This window comes from Egretta garzetta, unplaced genomic scaffold (assembly GCF_000687185.1).
Source record: "Egretta garzetta isolate BGI_Z169 unplaced genomic scaffold, ASM68718v1 scaffold98, whole genome shotgun sequence".
Classification (NCBI taxonomy): Eukaryota; Metazoa; Chordata; class Aves; order Pelecaniformes; family Ardeidae; genus Egretta; species Egretta garzetta.
The window spans coordinates 2,115,233-2,136,111 of NW_009260611.1; the positions used below are offsets into that span (position 1 = coordinate 2,115,233).

Below are 20,879 nucleotides of genomic sequence, written 5' to 3' on the forward strand. Positions count from 1 at the left end.
ACAGCACGGCATGGTGCCACCCAGGCAGACTGCAGCAGGGAATCCAGGATAAGTGATGCCACCATGGAAGTCACAACCTGACATTTCCTCCCTTTCATGCTTTTACATATTCAATCACAACACTAGAAGAAAAACAGGGGAAAGTAAAGCAACTCAGCAGTCTATCCCTATCTCGTCCATGAAGCAGGAGGTATTAAGAGGCATACACACGTTTCCAAGTAGCACGAAACCGCATGTCATTTTTAACACTAATGAATGCCAGCTGACAACGCAGAGGCTGACTGTCACATTGCTTAGCCACTCCAGACACCTGTCAGTCCTTGGCAACAGAAGGGAGAAAAGGTCAAGACACTGTTACCAAACCCAAAGGGGAGACTCACTTTTCTACTGAAATTGAACTTGACAGGAACCATCGTCACAAATAATGCCGAGAGGTTCAGGTGTTAGTGGTTACCGAGGGCTCATGCTTCTGCTGCTACTGAGCCATCTACATGTTTTAGTCATCTGCACTGTCATTTATTAATCAAGAGAACATTATTTGGTTTTGGATGAGAATATACAGTATTAGATTTCTTTCCTTACACACACAGTATTTACATAGTTTATATAAAAATACATATACTTTCACTGAATCCCTGCAGAACTTAGATACAGCTAAGGCCGATATATTCCATCTTCTCGCTTTCCAAATCCTTGATTGCTTTTGCACGAATGTAAAGAAATCCAGCAAGAAGATGGAAAGCAAAATAACTTTGTCACGTTTAAAAACTGGCAGACCAAGTTTTGACCTCCCTCGTTCTTCTGACAGCATGAAGCCGTCAGCAGTTATCCACGTCTTTGTCTTGATGGGCCAGAACCAGACTTGTAACACACATACAGATGTGCACCAAGACCACTTAGCTCTAGCTTTTCCACAGAATGGGCCCCTCTACCTTTTGGGGTATAGTTCTGGGGTTTTACCTTAAGCCCATGTTTACAGTGATGTCTGTATTCAACATGCAAGTATACCCACAAACACATGTTAAGATTATGGTGGTCTCAAACCTTTAAATAATGGTCCTGATTCTCCCCTCCCTTGTCTGACACAGGCCCAGTTGCCATGAACTATCAATCCTAGTTCAGAAATACCAAAAAAGTACATTGGTCCAGAATGCCCTTACTTGAGAGCAGTTGCTTTCAAATTGCAATGATTCAAGAAAAGACTGAGGTTCAAAGTAGTGAGGAAGAAGAAAACCAATGGAAAACATTATGGAATGGCAATAGAATATCTGGGGGGATGCTGCAACTGACTTTTTTTACATCTTTCCAGAAAATTATACTAACTCAGAAGTAATACTACCACTAGGTATCATGATTTGCTATTTCTAGTGCATTTTAGTATGTTCTAAATGATTTTCTTGAAAAGAGCAAGGAGATATAAAAAGCAATTACACACTCTCTAGAGCACATAAATAACCAAAAGCTTATGAATAGTCAAAGTATCTGCGTTGTGCTCAGCATCTCAATATAGAGTGAAAAAAATAACCTGTTTGGGACAGGTTACTCAAAGCTGTTACATTTGCTGTGCACTATCACACAGTCCAATGCATCCTAATGCTGGCTTAATTAAGTGATACAGGATTCCCACGGAGGAAGGGAGCATCTCAGGGGCACCAAGTGGTAACAATTTCTACAGTCCTGTCCCCAGCCGCAGAGCTCTATCTCCTTGCAGGGCAGATAACCCTTGGGTCAAACACAGCCAAACCACTAAAGTAGTTTTACAGCAGAAGAGGCTGTAAAAGCACATTTGAAAGTAAAGCTTATGCTGCTCCAGATTTGCACTGGGGACTGGTGCGATCATGGAGGATATGGTTTATTTTTTACCTCTGACCCTGCTGTGCTAAAAAAAAATTGTTCAAGACCTTGAACTCGAGCAAACAAACACTCCAAACCTATATTCTAGATTCTTTCCTTCACAAACATAAGATATTCTAAATCCTGTACATGCACTTAAACTAGGTTACAGATGCCTTTTATGAATCCCAAAATAAAAGTCTCTAGTGGTTAATTAGTGAAACTGGATAGAGGTATTTTTTATCATTAGTGTTCATCCAAGTGGAATGGCAAAATTATTTTCTAGCAGCATTTTTAAAATACAGTCTGTATTCAGTTAAATTTGTTCTCTGCCCTAGCTTCTTTGGGTCGTGATACTAAAAAGCCAAGAAATCTCAAAATAATCAGGCCCAGCCCAGTTCATGATGCAGATACTGGAAAGAAAGGAATTTTATGTTCAAAATGGTGACGCCACATTTTCGAGCTAGTGTTCAAAAGGGTTTTGTAGTTGCCTGTGAAGCAGTATTAAAATGGTAAGAATTATAAACTCATTGATTGCATGGATCTGCATTACGGGATGCACTAGGGAATGTGGCAGTGAGAAACTTAGGTACTCCAGTGGTGCCTCCAGACATGCCATGGAAATGCCCATGACAACTAGAAAGAAGTTGACAGTGAGACTGCTGTTAGACAGGAGCTCAGGTAAGGATATCCTTTTTGTTCAACTCCACAAAAAACAGAGACAAAAAGTACCAATAAAACGCTTCGAGATCATAAAACTGAACTGTTATCAAGTTACTCATGCTCAAGAGATATCAAGCCAAATAGCCTGACCTTACTGCTGGGCAAGCAGCTGGCATCGGGCCAGACTTTATTCAGTTCAGACAAATTAAATGTAGCCCACGCAGACCAGCACACTTTTTGTTCATGAGCACACAACAATAAATAAAATCCTAGCACATGGCTTGGAACAAATAAACTCATTTTATTCTAAAGAAATGCCAGGAAAGTAGAAAATGTCTTCAATTACTATTCAGGTTCTTCAGTGGGTCTGCTCACAGGCAACCTACCACTCATTTCCAAAAGTGAGCTCCAAGTTAAATTTCAGAGTACTTTGGGCTTAAATAAAAAGTTAAAGGACTTTGTGAAATTGCACAAAAGCACAGCGCGTAAGACACTACACCTTGTCTGCCAGACTTCCAAATTCCCTGGCACTACATAAAAATGCTTTACAAAGAGCTGTGCAAAATGAACTGCAAACACTTCCTCACACCTAGGCTAAGTAGTGTTTTTAAATATCAGGGTAACATCCGAGTTTAACTGCAGCAGATGCAGCTAATTAAGTAAAGGTAATTCTGCTTTCCTCCCCTGGAAGAGTAAAGTCTTCCAAGTTGCATTAAGTTACCGAACATGCATGCCTATGGAGTCACTTTAACACGAGTGCCTCAAAGCTTCTAAACCAGAGAATTAAACTCACTGTTCCAATTTGCCAGCCAATCACTGGGGCCAGGATCTACCACCAAGTCCTCCTTAGCAAAATGTAGCCTTGTTTGTAAGCATTTGTATTCCCATTGCCAAAAGTAAATTGCTGTAGAAATGCATTTTGAACAGATATAAAGAAAACCGGTACAGGCCCAAAGGATGTATTTGTGAAGAGCTGTAGTACCATATACACATCTATGTATATATGGTGTTGGATTTTAAAAGAGCTCTTGAAATTACCCCCTTCAGTGCAGTAGAGCATACATTGCTAAGTTCAGCATGAATGAGCTAAGCATGAGGCATTCCCTGATAAGGTTTATTTGCACTCTTTTAACGTTGATACAAATTTGAAATGTGGCCTTTTCTGTGCCCACAAGTAATGCCATATGCACTGAATTGTCCTAGGTGAATGGGAAAGTAGGATCTGTTCCCCTTTATTTTTATTAGAACAGGTTATCCAATATTACTGAGTTGGAGCAATCAATGTTTTTCAAGTTAATATTCAGAGACATAAGATAGTTATGTTTTATATGAAAACTTTTAGTTTTTGCGAAGAAAGTGGGGTTGAAATCAAGAACCATAAGCTCTTGAATTTCAAAGCTGGTTTTGTTTGATGGAAAAACACCCCTCGGTTTGGGTTTTCCTACCTTTCATAAACTAGGTTTAGCTTCCCTCTTAAAAGCTGCCTCACATTAGGTTATCTCCCTTCTAAACATCAACCTGGATCTTAATTGGTGACATAGTCAAACTGAAAAAACATTTACTGATGACAGAATTCTGGCTTTGATGAACACATTGCTCAGGAGATGGCTAACGTTTCACATTTAATGACCTCAAATTTAGTGAACAGCATTGTTACTGCTTTGTTATAACCCCTCAAAATATGAAATTAAGATTTTTCATATCAAATTATGCATATATTTTATGGAGAAAAAAGTCACTATGCCTGTCATACACCCCTTATGTATACACAAAAAATCCAGGCACTCTGAACATATTATCTGCCCAATAAAATATCACAGTAAATCTCTTCTTGAAGCAGTCTATTGCAGTGCGTATTGAACCTGATAGGCGTTTCACCTAGAGATTTTGAGACCATGCTAAGGAACCCAATTTATCATTCACAGTATTTGGAATGTTGAAAAATTACAAGCTGCGTTGGCTGTAGGGCGTAATCAAGGCAGTGGTCATAAAAAGCCAGAACTACGCTGGTGCTCATTCCATCACTGTTGGAAAAAATTCAAAACCAGACATTTAATAGTTGAATCAATTTGGTTTTCAGGGAAGATGGACTGCTCTCTAATGATTCACATGCATTCCCTAGCACTAAAAAAGAAAGTAAAATTAGCATGGATTTACCTTTGCAACTGATTCCTTGGAAACTCTTGGGATTAACATACTCAATTACAAATCCAAAAAACCAAGAAGTCAATCATGGATTAAAGGTGGTGAAACCAGCCTATACACAATCCTCGATTTCTTCAGACAACATGGGGGTTGAAATATGGAATAAATTGTCGGTGGTAGCAATATAAACTAAGCACTGTACATCAGCCGAGAAGGAATTAGGAAATATTTTTAAGAACAAAAAGCAAAGCACTATCTGGACAATTTTGGATTAGGTTGGCCAACTGTATTTTACGATACTCTAAGTAGTCTGGCAGGTTATTTGCAGGATCTGTTTTCTGTAACTTTTGCTACTAGAGAATGTTTTCTTGAATTGGATCCTATGATTAGCTTTGTTGGTGGGTGGGAAGGGGATAACCTTCTGTGCTGCCCTAGGTCTTCTACTTCTGCATGTTAACCCTGTGTACGAGGCTGGTAAGAAACAGTCCAAGAGAAAAATAAGCACACACACCTAAGACCTATTTTTCCAAAAATGATCAAGAGAGAGTGCTGAGTCTCACATGCTTTGCTTCACACGCTGTGTCCATTACTGTGCTTTCCAGGTCTGCAAGTTCTGTACTATAACTTCCATAAATATTCTGCACTTTTTGAACTGATTAACATTACCCAGGCTGAGGGGTTTGGGTTCCTTTCTTTTTGCACGTTTCAAAATGAACAACAGCAACAAAAAAGATGACCTCACTTTCTGGATAGGATTCCGTTACCTCAACATAGACCTCTTCATACTAATAATGCTGTGAAGGTCTTTGGCAGGTCCTGTGGCACGCCTGCCAGTCCATACTGCTCTCCATGACCCCAAAGCATCCATAAAGGCCACCTACATGGACACTACATCAGTTTTTCTCAGGCACCTAAACTTACACCTGATGCCCATCTTAAGGACACTGAATCCCACCTTTTGCCTATCGGAAAGCACCTGTCCAGAGAGAATAAGTTACTTATTTAGGATATGCATGTGTTTGTGAAAATTCAAAAGCCAGATTTCCAAATTATAGAAAATGGAACTCACATGCACTTTGCTTCATCATAATACAGCATTGTTATAAGCTTACCACACCAACTGAGTATATGCACACAAAAGTAACGACTATTAAATGCCTACTGGCATTTGAAGTATTTGAACAGGCAACTGGATAATTTGCATACATAAGCATGACAAGACAGCTAGCTGCCTGTGTTATTGTTATCCCTGCTAGAGAATTTTACAACCAGATGTTCTTATTCTTAATTTAATACTGGGTGAAAATACTGCTCTTATCTTTCAAAGAAGTTGCTTTTTATGACAACAGTTACTGCGCTTCAGTCCTCAACTCATTGCAAAAATCCACATGCTTAAGATTTTCTATTGCCTGGCTGTACCCTCAGAGTTGCAAAGTCAATTGGAAACAGAAAGCCCAGGGATGTAGGTAAAAGTCAGATGACATAAATCAGAGATAAGCACACAGAAGCATTAGAGCTGCATGTTTTTTAGTATCATATCAGATACACTCAATTCTGCACACCATTTGGATAAGAGGGCTAAAATTCCCATGTCTGCTTTCCATATTTTTAAAAATACTTGCTGTGTTTGACAGGAAAGCATGAAAATGGGAACATCAAATGAAAGGTCTCACGCAGCAACATTTCATGTGAGCTTGCACAGCTTGTGCTATCGGCTAGTCTGAAGTGGTGAGCACTAAGAGCGCGTGGAGCACTTCAGAGCTCTCATTGCCAGACCTCGCTGGACTCTCAAAACCACCGCTCATTGAAAAGCATGTTTATCTAGGCGTTGTGTTTACTCAGAGCTTTTAAGACTTGAAAATTCAGCTCTAAAAGAGAAACTGTGATCCTGGTGGTTTGTTCTTTAGTACATTTATCTTGTTTGTTTAACACTGCTCACACAGAAGACTTCCCTCTCAGCCTCCACAAAGGAACAGCTTTCCAATCTGGGCTTATAACTTATCTCTGGATTCTTAAGGCAGAAAAGAAAATAACGTAGCATCAGGGTGCATACACTATGCTCTCCCGACTTGCCATTCATTTCTCTGTCATGACCCTATACTGCTAGACCTTGACACAGGAACCATCTATTTCCCCACCCCCACCCCACTCATTCTGCAACATATAATACAAGAGCATTTCATATTAAGTACGTTTTCAGACGAACATGCTCCAGTGAAGTACTGAGCACATTTTTCCTGCACATTGTGTTGGGCTGAAAGCTATCTTCCATGCTACTGTTTCCACAGAACCATTCCCAAATGCCTTGACCTCTTACCTGATATTTCTGATATCGCCTTTGATCTTGCTGTGTTTCTTCTTCTCCAAGCATGACATGAAAGCAACATTCCTGTATTCTTTTACAGTTGAAATCAGCTGTATTTCAAAGCTCTGATGTCATGACAACTTTATATCATCTCCAGTGAAATATATCTGCTCAACAGATGTGAAGCAGATCTTTTGTTTCACTACTCAGTTTAAAGCCAGCTACATAAATAATTGAATGAGACGGTGTTTTGTAATGATGCCCAGGCATTTGTCTGTCAAATCTTTAAAAGCCCAAACCCTGTCACTGACCTTCTGCTTCAGGATGATGCTGAATGATTGGCTTTCCTCAGCAACGGGTTTAGTGCACACTGCTACCGCAGCCAGACACGGGAAATACAGGAACGGACACCAAAGAAGGCGCTTTGTATTTGTATTTCATCCCTGCAGCCATCTTGGTAGCTTTCTACGTAGATTCCCTTGCCACAGTTAGGACAGACCCAGCAGGGCCAGAGTGGGGAAGCAGCAGCAATTCATGGATGGAAAGACTTGATTCTGCACCCCTCTGGTGACAAGTGAGGCTGTAAGCGAGGGAACCCCGACCTCACACCCAAAGCACCTTGGCAGCAGTGATATGCAGGGGCTCAAGAATCAGGCTAAGAATCATACTGAAAGGACTTGAATTTCCAGGACCCACTTCACTTTCCGCTTCTGATTTACATTTCAACTGAGTTTTGTATTTTCAAAAATATAAAAAAATAAAGGGGGGAAATTAAGAGAATGGCAGGAGGACGATGCAAATAAATGCAGAAGTGAAGAGAGATCAGGTCAGAGAAAGGAGAGCAACACTAAGTTTCTGGCTGTTAAGCCAAACAAAAATATTCACTGAGCTTTATCACTTCGATGACTTAAAATTCACCTCTTAAAAAAATATTAGGACACCTAGTCAAGGGAGAGAGAAAACAGACTCTTACTTCCATTTCCCCTGCAATCACCAGACTAGCAAGGCCTGCCTTCTGCTATATTAGCTCTCTAGCAGCATGAAATTGTCCCAATATGGGCGCACATTTTAGTCGTCAAAGCAGCTGAAAACACAGTTCCTGGGGCCCCTGTCTCTCCATAAAGAACCAGCCACTGCAGGAGGGTAAGCACCAGCCTTAACCCAGCAGCATCTCTTTGGGGTGAAGCCCATGATGCCTGTCACCTGAGTACACTTCCCACCAAATCCCAAATTCTGTATTTTAATTACCACTTTTCCAGAAGCTGAAAGAAAGCTGATGAAATTTAATCTTTCAGAGATGCCACAGTTTGGATCTTCTTGGTGTAATAGTGACTGGTATCAAGATGAACTTTTAAGTGTGTTACGGGTTTTAACATACCAATGTTGGGATGCTAGGGAAGGAGACAATATCTTCTCCTCAAACATTTATCGTTGTTTAATTAAGTTTAATCTTAACGTATGTCTCTGCAAATTGTGGCTGGACGTTCTGTGTGCGAAACCCAGGTACCATCTCTTATTTCTCTCTGATATTTGGAAAGTATCAGGCGGTAAAAGTTATGATGAGCCCCAGTGCTTCACTGCTGCAAAAACTCATTTACATAGGGCTTACTGTGGTTATTCCTCAGGTGTTAAAGCTTCATTGAAATAAAACAGGTACAGTAACAAAGGTATAACTGACAGTCATATTGACCGATGTGCTTTTTGATTCAACTCTATAAATATTTACTCATACAATCCTTTAGAAGATTAACTTAGAAAGTAGTTCAAGTTCAATTCTCTGTTTCATTATGATGCTAAAAGAATAATTCCCCATGCACCACACATCCAAGCAAGAAGCACAGGTAAATATTAAACTTGTCTAGAGCACTGGGAAACAATCAGGAACACACACACCATATGCACAAGCAACAGTGCAGGAGTACCGGGCACTCCACTACCATTCTCTCAAGTTGAAGGGTTTATTGCCTCATGGAGCTTCTCTTTCATGAGCATCACTCTGTACCAGACTGATCAGCGCTCCTGAGCCTCTCAGTAGAAATACAAAACAACTCAGCTTTCTTTGTGTAAAGCTAAGAAGGGAATCAGAGACCTCTTCTCTCTCCCCTGCATTCCTAGGATACCAAAATTAGCCTCTCTTCGGTTTCCAAGCAATTTGGCTAGTTTTATGCAGTGTTGCAGGGGAAGTTCCTTACAGCCATTAGTAAAGCAAACTCACCAGTGGAATTAAAACCAAACTGAGCTCATCCCATTACTGCAGGTCTACAAGATGCCTTCTGCCAATTCACCTCCCTGAAGCCTTAAACTCGCTCCCAACTTCAACGCAGTATGGGCACAGAGGGGTAACTGAGGCACAGCACTGAAGCTTGTTCCACATTTTTCAGTGCTCAGGTGTTAGACAGAACTGACTTCCACCTTTAGTCATGGACATCAGGAGACGCAAAAGCTCATTTGCCTCAGTACAGTGTGCAGAAAGAACCGAACACGGACTAGTACAGCAAAGAACATCTGACCTCACATTCTCGGAGCAGACTTGCATTTTATGTATCATATAGTGATATGTCTGGCTAATAAAGTTTCTCCCTATGGTTGGATGATTAATCTACCTCAGGCTGGAAATCCTAGAAGCCCTCATCTATTTTCAACCCCTTCCACAGCTGCTCCCATGGGAAGGCACAATCTAGCCATACAACATTTCATGCAGAACTTAATTTACTTGTCAGACTACAGTAAATAAGCAAAGGTACCCACTGCTGCAACGGGCTAGAAGCAGGACTTTCAAAACTAATTTTCAAATGGAGAAAAGAATCCTAGAAGGCAATCGTGAAGCTGTTGAGCATTTTCTGAACAATTCAAGGAAAACCCCAGCAATTCCCATGCTCGGTAAGAAGCCCACTAGAAAAGTTCCTTTTATAAATTATTTCTATTTCTTTTGCGCAATAATGCATATTATTGTCATCTCCGACACTTAAAAACCCTTACCAAAACCATGAGTTATGATCAGCACAAGCCAAATTAAGCACTATTTCAGAAAGTAAAACGTGAATGAAAACTTCATTATTTAAGTGTGCTAAATTTGTCTCAGAGGTGTGAAGGTGGCTTCTACCCTAGGACAAGAACACACCTGTGAAATCTTAGGAACATGGATTTAAATTTGGTAGAGGATCTGGCTAAAGAGTTGGAACACAGTCAAGATTTGGATGCTTAAAATTTAGAAAAAAATCAACTCATACTATTTTACAAATCTAGCATACTGTCTATCACTCAAACATCCTGCTCTCACACCCACTACAGCAAAACACTGCCATTATGTTGATAGCATAGCATAGCTCTTGAAGTAAACAGACTATTCTGTGTTGAAATTGTAACAGCCAACAGCTAATTCAGAAATAGCACAGGAAAAATCGAGCAAGTTAGTGGAGAATATTTGCTCTCTAAGAGCCTAATGTCATGCATAAAAGATGATCAGACCCCGAGGGAGTCAGGTATACACATGCTGACCATGATATGATTCACTGAATAGGAAAACATTCCTTGCCCACTATCTCCTGTAATCGATATAACCAGCTGCCTAATTATAAATGTTCTAATTTTCTTATCTGTTAGCCTCATTCATGACTGCTTAACTGTAGAAAGAAATAGACAACCTAATGTGTACACATGGACATACATAAATAAAACTGATGAACAATGTGGAAATTGCTGTACCAAGTGACCACTTGATACTTAAGTGACCAATCCATCGAGTTCAAGTTCCTTGTGTGTTTCTAACCAGGCAACAGCACACGATAAACAACCCTTCCCGATCCTTTTTAAATTCAAGACTATATCCTGAAGCATGAGAACTACACTCCTATCTAAGCAGGCTCTAATGCAATATATTAATGTTCGTAACACTATTCAGCATTCTTTAAAATCCAGTTTCACTACCTGACATCTTCAGGAAATTAATTTTTCAAAACACAGTTACATTTTAAATATTATTAAATCAAATAACCTGATTAATTTTATAATTTCACTTGCATTGTAGGGCAAAATTATGCCCTCTCCTTCCAAAACACAAGGAAAACTAATTTCAATTCTAGCTAAACTATGGTCTTTGTAACTTGGAAACAACAGTTATAGTTTCTGCCTCATTTATTGTTTGCCTATAGAGTTCTTTCCTGCTTCTATTAAATGAACTTTTAATTTAATTTTAGCCCCAAATTCAAGTTTTATAAATATAAGCTCCAACTGAAATGTTTCCATGAATACAAAGAAGCTTTCAATAAGAACATTTGTACAGAAGGAATGAACTTTGTCCCTGACATCTCATATCCAAGGCTTCACTGTACTGAAACCTTCAGTTTTCCTTTTGCAAACATTAAAAGATTTAAGCAAACTAACTTAATCTGAGAAAGGAAAAAGAATTTTAAGTTGTTAAACATGCAAAAAATGTTAGTTCTTTTAGCTCAATCTATTTGGATGAGCTTTTTTTCTTATATGAGATGATCTGAGGAGTAAGCACCAGTAAGACCCATCCATCTAGTTACTCTTACCTCAATAATATACAAAACCACATTCTTGTAGAAGCAATATAGTATGCACTTGGTAACTCGATTGTAACTCCAAGCTCCATGGACCAACAACAGCTTCTCCAAGTAGGAAAACTGAAAGTGAAAAAACAAGTTTTTACATATACAAAGAACTGTTAAAAAAAAAAACAACTGGTTAAAGTAAACCCCTGCCCTCAGAAAAAAAAAAAAAACAAAACAACCAAAAAAACCCAAACGAACCACAAACTCAGGTCAGCTATGAAAGCTGTTCAAGTGCAATATTTAAACAGCTTAGCAGAACACACATGCAAAAAACAACACTATTTACAGGAAAAGTCATTTTTGTAGCAAAACCTCTAAGTGTTTTTAAGTGGTCTTCGCTGGCTTTAAACAGGAAGAAGTCTTCAATTACTATTACTACCCTGATAGCAAAATCAAGCAAGGTTAGCATAATATAGCCTTGTGGATTGAATATAAATGTGAACTCCTCATTCCATGGTCAAAGAAGATTCCTGTGTTTGAGGGCTTACAAGGTTCAGAATCTCCTTTCTGTGTGTTAAATGAGCAGTGTGGTAATTAGAACTGTCTTGAGTTGAAATAAAATGCAGAAGGGGAGAAGTGGAAATATAGATGCATAGAGTCTGTTATAGAGAACAAATACTTAAATTTTCAGCCCACAAAACGTATGCAATCCACCTAAAATACTGTATAAAGAAAGAAGGAGCATTTGCCCAAAAGGGCAAAAAGTAAATGAATCTTGTAAAAACAGATACCTTTTAGTGCTAGTCTGAACCACAGATACGGCTCAAATTCAGCTTCTCAATTCAGCAGTTTTGAAAAGGGACTTTTAGCGAAGCAGTCTCACAACGCAGCCTAGGAAATGCATAATTTTCTAGTCTGGGCTTTGTCAGTGAACTTTTTTATGGCCTGCAGCATTCCTTTTTTGTCCAGTTACAGACAGCTCAAACTGGTTCAGCAAGATTTACCTTCAGTACCTGTGTACCTGAAGGGTTCCTGGACACTAAGGTGGGACCACTACTTGCTTTGCTTCCTTTTCCACGAGGTGACTCGATAGGAAGAGCTTGACTTCCTGAATTTAGATTCTAGATAATTTATTTTAGCCAAAACTTACTTGAAATTGAAAGCTACGGTAATGAATTAAGACTGTCATGAGATAGCTCTGCTCCCATGATTTCCAGCACTGAAATCACTGAACCACAAATCCTGTAAGAACAGCCTCCCTCCCATGCACCAGCAACTCAGATTTGTTAGGATATGCCAGCAGGAAAGAAGGAGAGAAAATAACACTGAACCAAGCTTCACGGTTCAGTCTCTGCCTAACTTGAGTCAGAACTAAGAGTGGGACGCTCACAAGGGAGTAGCTGACCTACCAGACACCTAATGCCTCAGTTAATACGCAGCAACAGCTACAACTTTCCTCATCAAAATTCACTAACAAAACACAGCAGCAGCGATGGAAAACTTGCCACGACATCCTGACAAGTCACACCAAATACCTCTAGTAGTGTAGAGAATAATTAGACATACCCTAAAAGCAGCTCTCTCTGTGAGTCTAACGAGTGACCATCTCGGACGTAGTCTTCTTTGGAGCTCAAGGCAAGGAAAAATCCTACCATTAACTGTTCTCTTGTCTGTACTCTCATGAAAATGAGCATACTGCATAGCACAGCAAGGAAGAGATTAGCAACCTAAAGAACACAGTTCTGAGCCTGCTCACACTGGTGAAGAATCCCATTAAGATGTGGCAAGGAATTAAGTTTCTTTTGATGGTGGTCACTGAAATGATGCAAACGCACAGCTACTGGCATACTTGAGCGACTGTAGGGATAGGGCTCTGCTAAGACACTGCCCTTGTTTGGATACTACTGTATTTATGGAGTTTTAAATCAGACGGGAACAATACAACCATCTGGCCAGCCTATCTGTGAAACAGTTCTCGCAGTCATCAATCCTAGCATAAGTTTTTTTTTATACAGAGTTTATCTTTTAGAAAGATACCCCCCATCTTGAGTAAAGGATGAGGTGATGCCATGGGTGTGTGTGTGTGTGTGTGTGTTAAGACAGGGAAAATGCATCCAAAATGCAAGCCAGGTTGTCCAAAGAAACAGAATTGAAACATGAACATTAAGAAAAAGTTTCCCTAGTTAAGAAAAGGACACAGTCCCTAAACACCAGGTGCTCTCTGGATTAAGATGATAAAGCCTTTTACTGAGGAGAAAAATCATTAAGTTATACTACCGTCTCTCTAAACAGCTGGGTCATTTGATTTGGGAATTCTCTAAATATGCACCACCAGTGCAGTACCATTTCAAGGGAAAAGGATGATTCAAACAGATACTCCTTGCACCTGCGGAAGCTATTTGGAGTAGCATCAGACACAAGTTGCCTTTTTACTTTTGTTTGGTTTATGCTTTGATTCCCCCTGGAATCCTGAATGAGCCTATATAGAGACTTTCTCTTCCATAAATGCCTACTTCTGGCACCACTGCATTTGAAATACCATTTGAACATGAGATGCTACATTATAGTGGTCGTCTTAAATTACTCAATAAGAACATACTCTGCCTTCAAGGCATGCACATACAGTAATGCTTTAGTGGGAGTTATAAGTCTTCGCTGAAAGAAATATACCCCATGGAGATCAAGTTTTTCTTTTGAACACTTTGGAAACACACATTACCATATACTATTAGTCTCCTTTACAAGAGGGATTCCTTTATATATTTTCTAATCAGCGCAAAGCTCTTCCACACAATCACAAGAAACACAGTTCCACAGTGTTTTACTGTTTTTTGAAAGTTAAAATTCTGTGCTGGTGTGACCAGCTTTCATTTAATACTGAACTAAGAAGATTCGTTGCTATTGTCAGTAACTCCCTGACAGGAATTTAAACCAAGAGCAACTTACTTCAACATTCTAACACTAAATCCAAAGGTAGGGGTTTTTGGTAATGCAGAAGCAACACACGAACATGGAATTACTTCTTCAGATTTAATGTTACTGCAACTAACAAAAGGAATTAAGTGTGTAGGGCTCTCTGTGGACAAAACTCTCACTGCTTATGCTTACTTATTAAAATGGAAGTAAAAATGATCTGAGGAAGTCTAAGTAAAAAGCATTCAATTAAGTTACACAGCAGAAGCAAGTCTACAGAAGTTAAAAATGAGAAAGTCATTACAAGATACCACAGACTTTACAATTATGACAGTTCCTATATCGCTGTGTATTTGGAATATGCTACTGTTTGTGACAGAATAAGCCCTTGATAAAACAGCCTAAAATTTTCAAGATAAATTTGGTGAAAGGTCTCAGTTATTCAAGCTTGAAACCCAAGGTGCTTCATGAGACTGCAGACTAGAGCAGCAATACAAGACTGCCACTTTGCTTCACAGCAGGGTTAACACAATAAACAGTTACCTGTGCAAACAGCAGCATTACCCATGCCTTTTCAAAACCTCACCTTCTACTGAAACTATCAAAAGATGCTAATATTTCATAGCACTTGGTAGAGCAAATCTGCCTACACCCTGCCAGAAGGGAACGTCAGCTGATGCTCACAAATCACTGAGGTGGCAGTGGATCATCTCTGCTGCCTGTCAGCTCCATCTGTTTTTGCCCTGTGATCAGTCTCAAATACATACACAGAGCACCTCAGCTGTAAATAGTATTCAGAGGATGTCCAGCAACTGAAGCATTGCCTTCCTTTCTTATGTTTAAGTCTTTACTCTACATCCTGCTGTCTTCAGTAAAACAGAAAAGGTTTTTACTCCCCTCTTTAGCTGAAGTTACCAGTGCTGAATTTGATGGGATAGTTTGGGAGTAACTCACCGAAATAACATTCAAAATAACATACCTAAAATGAAAATGCTGGCCAGCTCTCTAGACCTGTGACCAATTCTTGGATACATCATGGGGTGGGGGGAATAAAAAAAAAAAAAGACACCTCAAAATAAGAATTTCCAACTAGCCAAACTCTTACACACCTACTTATAATGCCTTCTTATAGTAAGAGAAAAGAGCTTGCACCAAGAGAGATAAGTTGCACTTAAAAGCACGTTAACATAAGCATAACAAAGTGCTCCTCCCTGATTACTGAAGAACCAAGACGTTGCACAGCTGTCAGGAGGAAATTGAGACTTCGAGGGGAGGTGGAGCTTTGCCCTGAAGAATACAAAATCATAATAATGTATCCCCAAAATACTTCCAAGAGATCTGTTTTAGACAGCTGCCTTGAAAAGGAAGCAAGCTCCTAGCTTGAAGGCTAGGAGAAGCCATGAAGCACTAGATGGCCGCACAGCGCATTTCTGACAACAGGATACAGCAGTTGCTCTTTTTTGCCTCTGACCTGCGCAATAGCATAATCCGAGCAATTGGTTGCCTGCATGCCCTCATTGCCACTGATCCCCACTCCAACGTGAGCTGTCTGGATCATCCCCACGTCATTGGCACCATCCCCAATGGCAAGTGTTATGGCATTGACGTGTTTCTTGACCATGTCTACTATTTCAGACTTCTGTAGAGGAGATACTCTGAAAAGGAGAGGAAAAAGGTGTCAGTTTCTCACATGCTGCGCTATGCGCCTTTCCCAAAAGGACAGCTGTAACCTACATTTAGAAGTAATCAAAGGGCAGTTGCTGGGAAGTTTCTTTATTCAACAGCGAAGCTTCAGAACCTGTGCCAAACTATTTCAGAAGGAGAAAGTAGCTTTAAAAATAGTTTTGCATTTATCTACTTGCTCATATTTTATGCAAAAGAGACCGAACAGATACGAAAGATTTTAAGGCTCTGCCTTCCTGCCCCGGCCCCACATGAAATGCTTTGGCATACGCCAGTGACATTATACTGGGAACACTGCAGAAGAGTTCCTTCTTCAACTCCGACAGTTTACAGATTAACAGTGCAGGCTTCCCTGTCTGTTGTCAACAGCGCATCTCCATCCAAGAGACAAAAAACCACCAATACATTCAGAGAGTAAAACAGAGACATTTGCAGTGGTTTGGTACTGCAGCATTACCTTGTTCCCTCCTCCAGCTTACTTCCCCGCTTGCCAGGCCATCTTCCCATCTCAGACTGTGCCATTAGGACCAGAAAGAATAAGGCCTCTCCCTGATCTCACATACACCTTACCTGCTGGTGCAGCTCTGACTTCAGTGGTGATGTTACTCAATTCCAATTAAAAACCAAAAGGCTGGCTTCATGACATCTGAATATTCTTATCAGTTTTATTGGCAATTACCTCAACCTGATCCTTCCCTCATTTTACATCAGCTCCAGTTTGATAAAAATTCATGGAATTCAATAGAGTTAAACTAGTCTAAACCAGGGAGAAGTGGAAAAATACTCAGGACTAGGTTACTAAATTGGATAAGACACCCAAAATGCCCTTTTTCATGGGGAAGGTGGATCAGGTTACCAAATCACATGAGGTATTCTGGAAATACCTACACGTAGATTAGATATTTCCATTCTGACCCCATCTGTACAAACAACCCTAATTCCTTTCCCCTTCAGTTTTAGTTAAAGTTCCAAATTATTTTATATTCCGTTAAATAAAGCTTTAGACAAAATTTTTCCACATCTCAAGTCAGGCACATAACACTCAACAAAAAGAACGTAACCAATATCTAAAAACTTTACTACTAAAATAAGGGGAGAATGGGGAGCCTGGGGAATGGGGGAGACAGAGGCTTTTTTACATGGCATTTTTTCCAGAGCCTACATCCTGTGGGAGGAACTTACATCGCCTTTAATACACCTGCCTGGATTACTGCTGATCAACAAAAGCTGAGTTATCTTGTTCAGCATTTTGCTTTATGGCCTTGATTTTGTTTAGTGCTGATCACCTCTTAAAATAACCTAATGAGTAACTGAGGGAGAAAGAGCTCCTAAGAAAAGTCTGTTGGGCTCAAAATTCACATGTGAACTAAGCCACCTGAAAAGTCTAGCAGCTGTCCTGTTCCTAAAAGCCAAAACCAGGAAAAAGTTGACTGGGCCATAAAATTTACTTAATACCATTGCATAGATTTATTAAGCACTCAACTACCTGGCAATGAAAACACCACTTGGCACTGTAGGGGCCCAGTTAACTACCGACACAAAACCCTAACACACTAACCAACCTACGGTGCATGAAAGGTCTTAGTTTTATAATTATAAAACAGCTCTGAATATAACTGCATCAAATTTTAACTTCTCTCTTATACATACACACACATGCACACCCCCCTTTACCCCTCCCCCTAATCTTCACATGATAAAATACTAAAGCATGGAGCAAGCAGTCAACGAGGACTTCAAGCCATAAAATGGGAGCTCCAGAGGGACTTGGAGCCAGTTCTGGAGGGCTGGGATTGACAAGTGCACAGGCCCTCGTTACCAGCCCCAGGGGCACCTCCAGCCCAGAGGACCGTATACTTTTGGCAGTCCCCTTGCACAATTATTTCACTGCAGCTGAGCACTGTGTGAATCTGCTAACGTCCTCCTCAGACTGACACATCTCTCAAGTCCATTTTGTTTTCAGTTGCGTGGCAATAGAAATAGCAAAGAAGTTCACTGGATTTAAATATATTTAAAGCAACAGGGGGATGAAAGAGAAACAGACTGTGAACAGCAGCTCTGATTCTGTAGTTCAAGCTAGCACCTTGTCTACAGACACTTTAGGCACAACCAGAATGTGGCAGAGATGCTCAAGCTTGCAGTGTAGCCATGACATGTCAGGCAAGCTAATACAGCCTGCGTTCACTCCTGTGCTGGCCTACACTCCTGCGTGTAGGTGTGGCTTCAGATTTTAAGTCAACTTTGACATTAATGACCTATTATTTGTCAAATCAATGGCATGTCCCAATACCAACACATTTATATCAACTACTAGATAATGTACACAGAGGACGCTTTTACTGTCTTGACCAAATAAAGTTAATTAAACCCACAGTTACAGAACACCCAGTTAAAGACTCACATCTTTACATGCCTAGTAAGACTATACAAGCTACAGGAATCACCGGTGCTTTGAGCACCAAAAATACTTCTGCACTTGGTTTAAGAAGATGAAATTAAGACAAGGTTTCAGCACAAAGTTTTACTTGATTATAGTTGTTTACTCTGAACAGAAGCTTTATAGCAAGCGTCCTCTTTGACACCTCCCCATCAAATACATCCCCAAACTCCAGAGAATACATTTTGCTGCACACAGTTTATTAACTGCAAAAGTTACAAATTGAGGTGGCTACCTATTTCCTGAGGGGTTTTACACCCCTCCCAACTCACACTCTCAGCCTCCAAACCTCTTCTGCTCCTTGTAATCTATTTGGTACCAACACGCTGCATTAGATGACATTAATCCCCGTAACCAGATGATCAGAGCTGCGGTCCATTTCTGCACATTTGATAGGCTGTCTACACGAATAACTGGAAGATTATAGCGCAGGACACTATTAACCTGCAGCTTGCCCCAGGTGATATCTTGGAAGGGGAGGAGGAATAGCCAAGTTCACAAAGATTCCTGGACAAATGAATAAGTTCAAAGTAAAAAGCTAGCAAGAACTAACTACTCCGGAGAAAAATTTTGCAGTGACAGGCAGCTATTGGTAATTACCATTTGGCGGAACATCCCTGGCTTTCACTGCAGAGCTCACTGCAGCAGTATCAGAATGTAAGCCTTGCCTTGATATACACCCAAATAAGAATAAAGATGTGAGCAAAACATCAGTTGCATCAAACTCCTCTGCTTACTCACGTAGTCATTCACTGGGCAGACAGCAATGCGTCTCACAAAGGTTCTTAGAGTGCAACTCAAGAGAGTTCACTGGAAACGTCTGTTTATACGTAAGTTATTTGTACTGTATCTGCTCAAAAGCATCTTTGACAACAGATACAATCAACTTAGCCTACACTGATTCTCTCTCCCACACATATTCCTTGAAAAGAAAGTCAGGTTTCAAATATCACCATTATAACTATAGGATCAAGCCTTCAGATTCCTGCTCAAACTGCTTCCCTGAGAACCTGGACTTAACCTACTCGGGCTACGGAGAGCCTGGGATCAGGACTGTGCCTTTATAAAGTATTTAGCCGTTCAGCATTTGGCTGTGCAATATAAAGTGTCCATGGACGATGGCAGGGATGCATAAAGTTAAGCGTCAGCCATACAGCAGACCTGCTCCTTGCCCAGCTCTGGGACTTCCTTCCTGTAGCCTTGCTCTTGGGAGGGTAAAAGCCAATATGGAAAAATGCAAGGTCTCAAACCTGCTTACGTCTTTATCAGCATCTTTAACAGATTAATACAGAAAGCAGTTTCCATCCTGAATGAGATGACTGGTGCCTTGATATCATATTGATTCCTCTGTAATGGGATGGGTGGAAGCAAGAGGGGGCACAAAGCACCACATCTTGGGAAGAAGCTGGTAGAGAAATACAGCCCAGACCCTCAGAAAAACACAGACCGAATTATCCTCAGGTCACTTAAATCCATAAGGGAACTGTGGAAGGAGGCAGGGGTAACTAGTTTTCAGGTAATGCAGTACTATATTATTGCTACTAGTAAATACTTTAAGGTCCCTTTTCTGAGGAAGCTTATGAAAAAAATAGCCCAGGGAACAGCATGGAACAGTAACACAGCTGTTTCCACAAAGGATGTTGCAGGGGGCTTCTCACCAATTTCTGCAGTTCAGCTCGCAATGCTTTAAACCTTCAGTCTGCATTTACTTCTTTAGCCTGGGTACACAGGTTTATGAGCAAACTTCTTACCTGGCATGTTTTGCCTGTTCAGAAAGGTTCTACTCATATGGTTTAGTCTTAGGTAGCCTGAGAGGACCAGAGAGCTATGATCCTTATAGGTCCCCTCCAACTTGAGATATTCCATTATTCTACCCAGCATTTTGCTGGAAAGTCTGCTCAGGCTTACATTATTTCTTTAAGAAGAGAATTCAAGCACAGAGATAAGATCTTCCCGTTCATTTTTTTTTTCATCTGGAATAGCTATGGGACAACCAGAGCAATTCACAAATTTGTAACAGCTCTGTCATCTTTCAGCGAAAGATTTCACAAAAAAAGCACCAGTGAAGTGGTGATATTTTCAAAAATAACATCAAACGTTTTATTTAGAAACCCATTTTGGTGGCAATCTTTTTAAAAACTCCCAAGTAAGTAGAAACAAAACATTAAAATAGCCATTTTGACTAAGTAAGGCAATGCAATAGAGCTTTAACTTCAATTTTTGATTTACTGCAACTGATTTAAATAAATTCTTTTACCGCACTTTTTGCAATCTGGCAACGCAGCTATCCCTCTTATTCCCAGATTCCATCCAATATATCATGATGGATGCAGTCACAAATGAGATGGGAAGGACACAATCAGCACAACCAGTCCTGTGTCATGTA

At 40.2% G+C, this 20,879-nt stretch overlaps 1 protein-coding gene across 1 annotated transcript in view; it reads right to left on the reverse strand.

Moving 5' to 3' along the window:
• ATP8A2 (ATPase phospholipid transporting 8A2) overlaps positions 1–20,879 on the reverse strand; it is a 208,662-nt gene that overhangs the window by 39,360 nt on the left and 148,423 nt on the right. Inside the window, exons 25-26 of the mRNA XM_035900437.1 lie at positions 15,845–16,028; positions 11,482–11,592 (exon numbers count right to left, since the gene is read on the reverse strand). Of these exons, the coding sequence (XP_035756330.1) occupies positions 11,482–11,592; positions 15,845–16,028 (295 nt within the window). The remainder of the gene's footprint in view (positions 1–11,481; positions 11,593–15,844; positions 16,029–20,879) is intronic.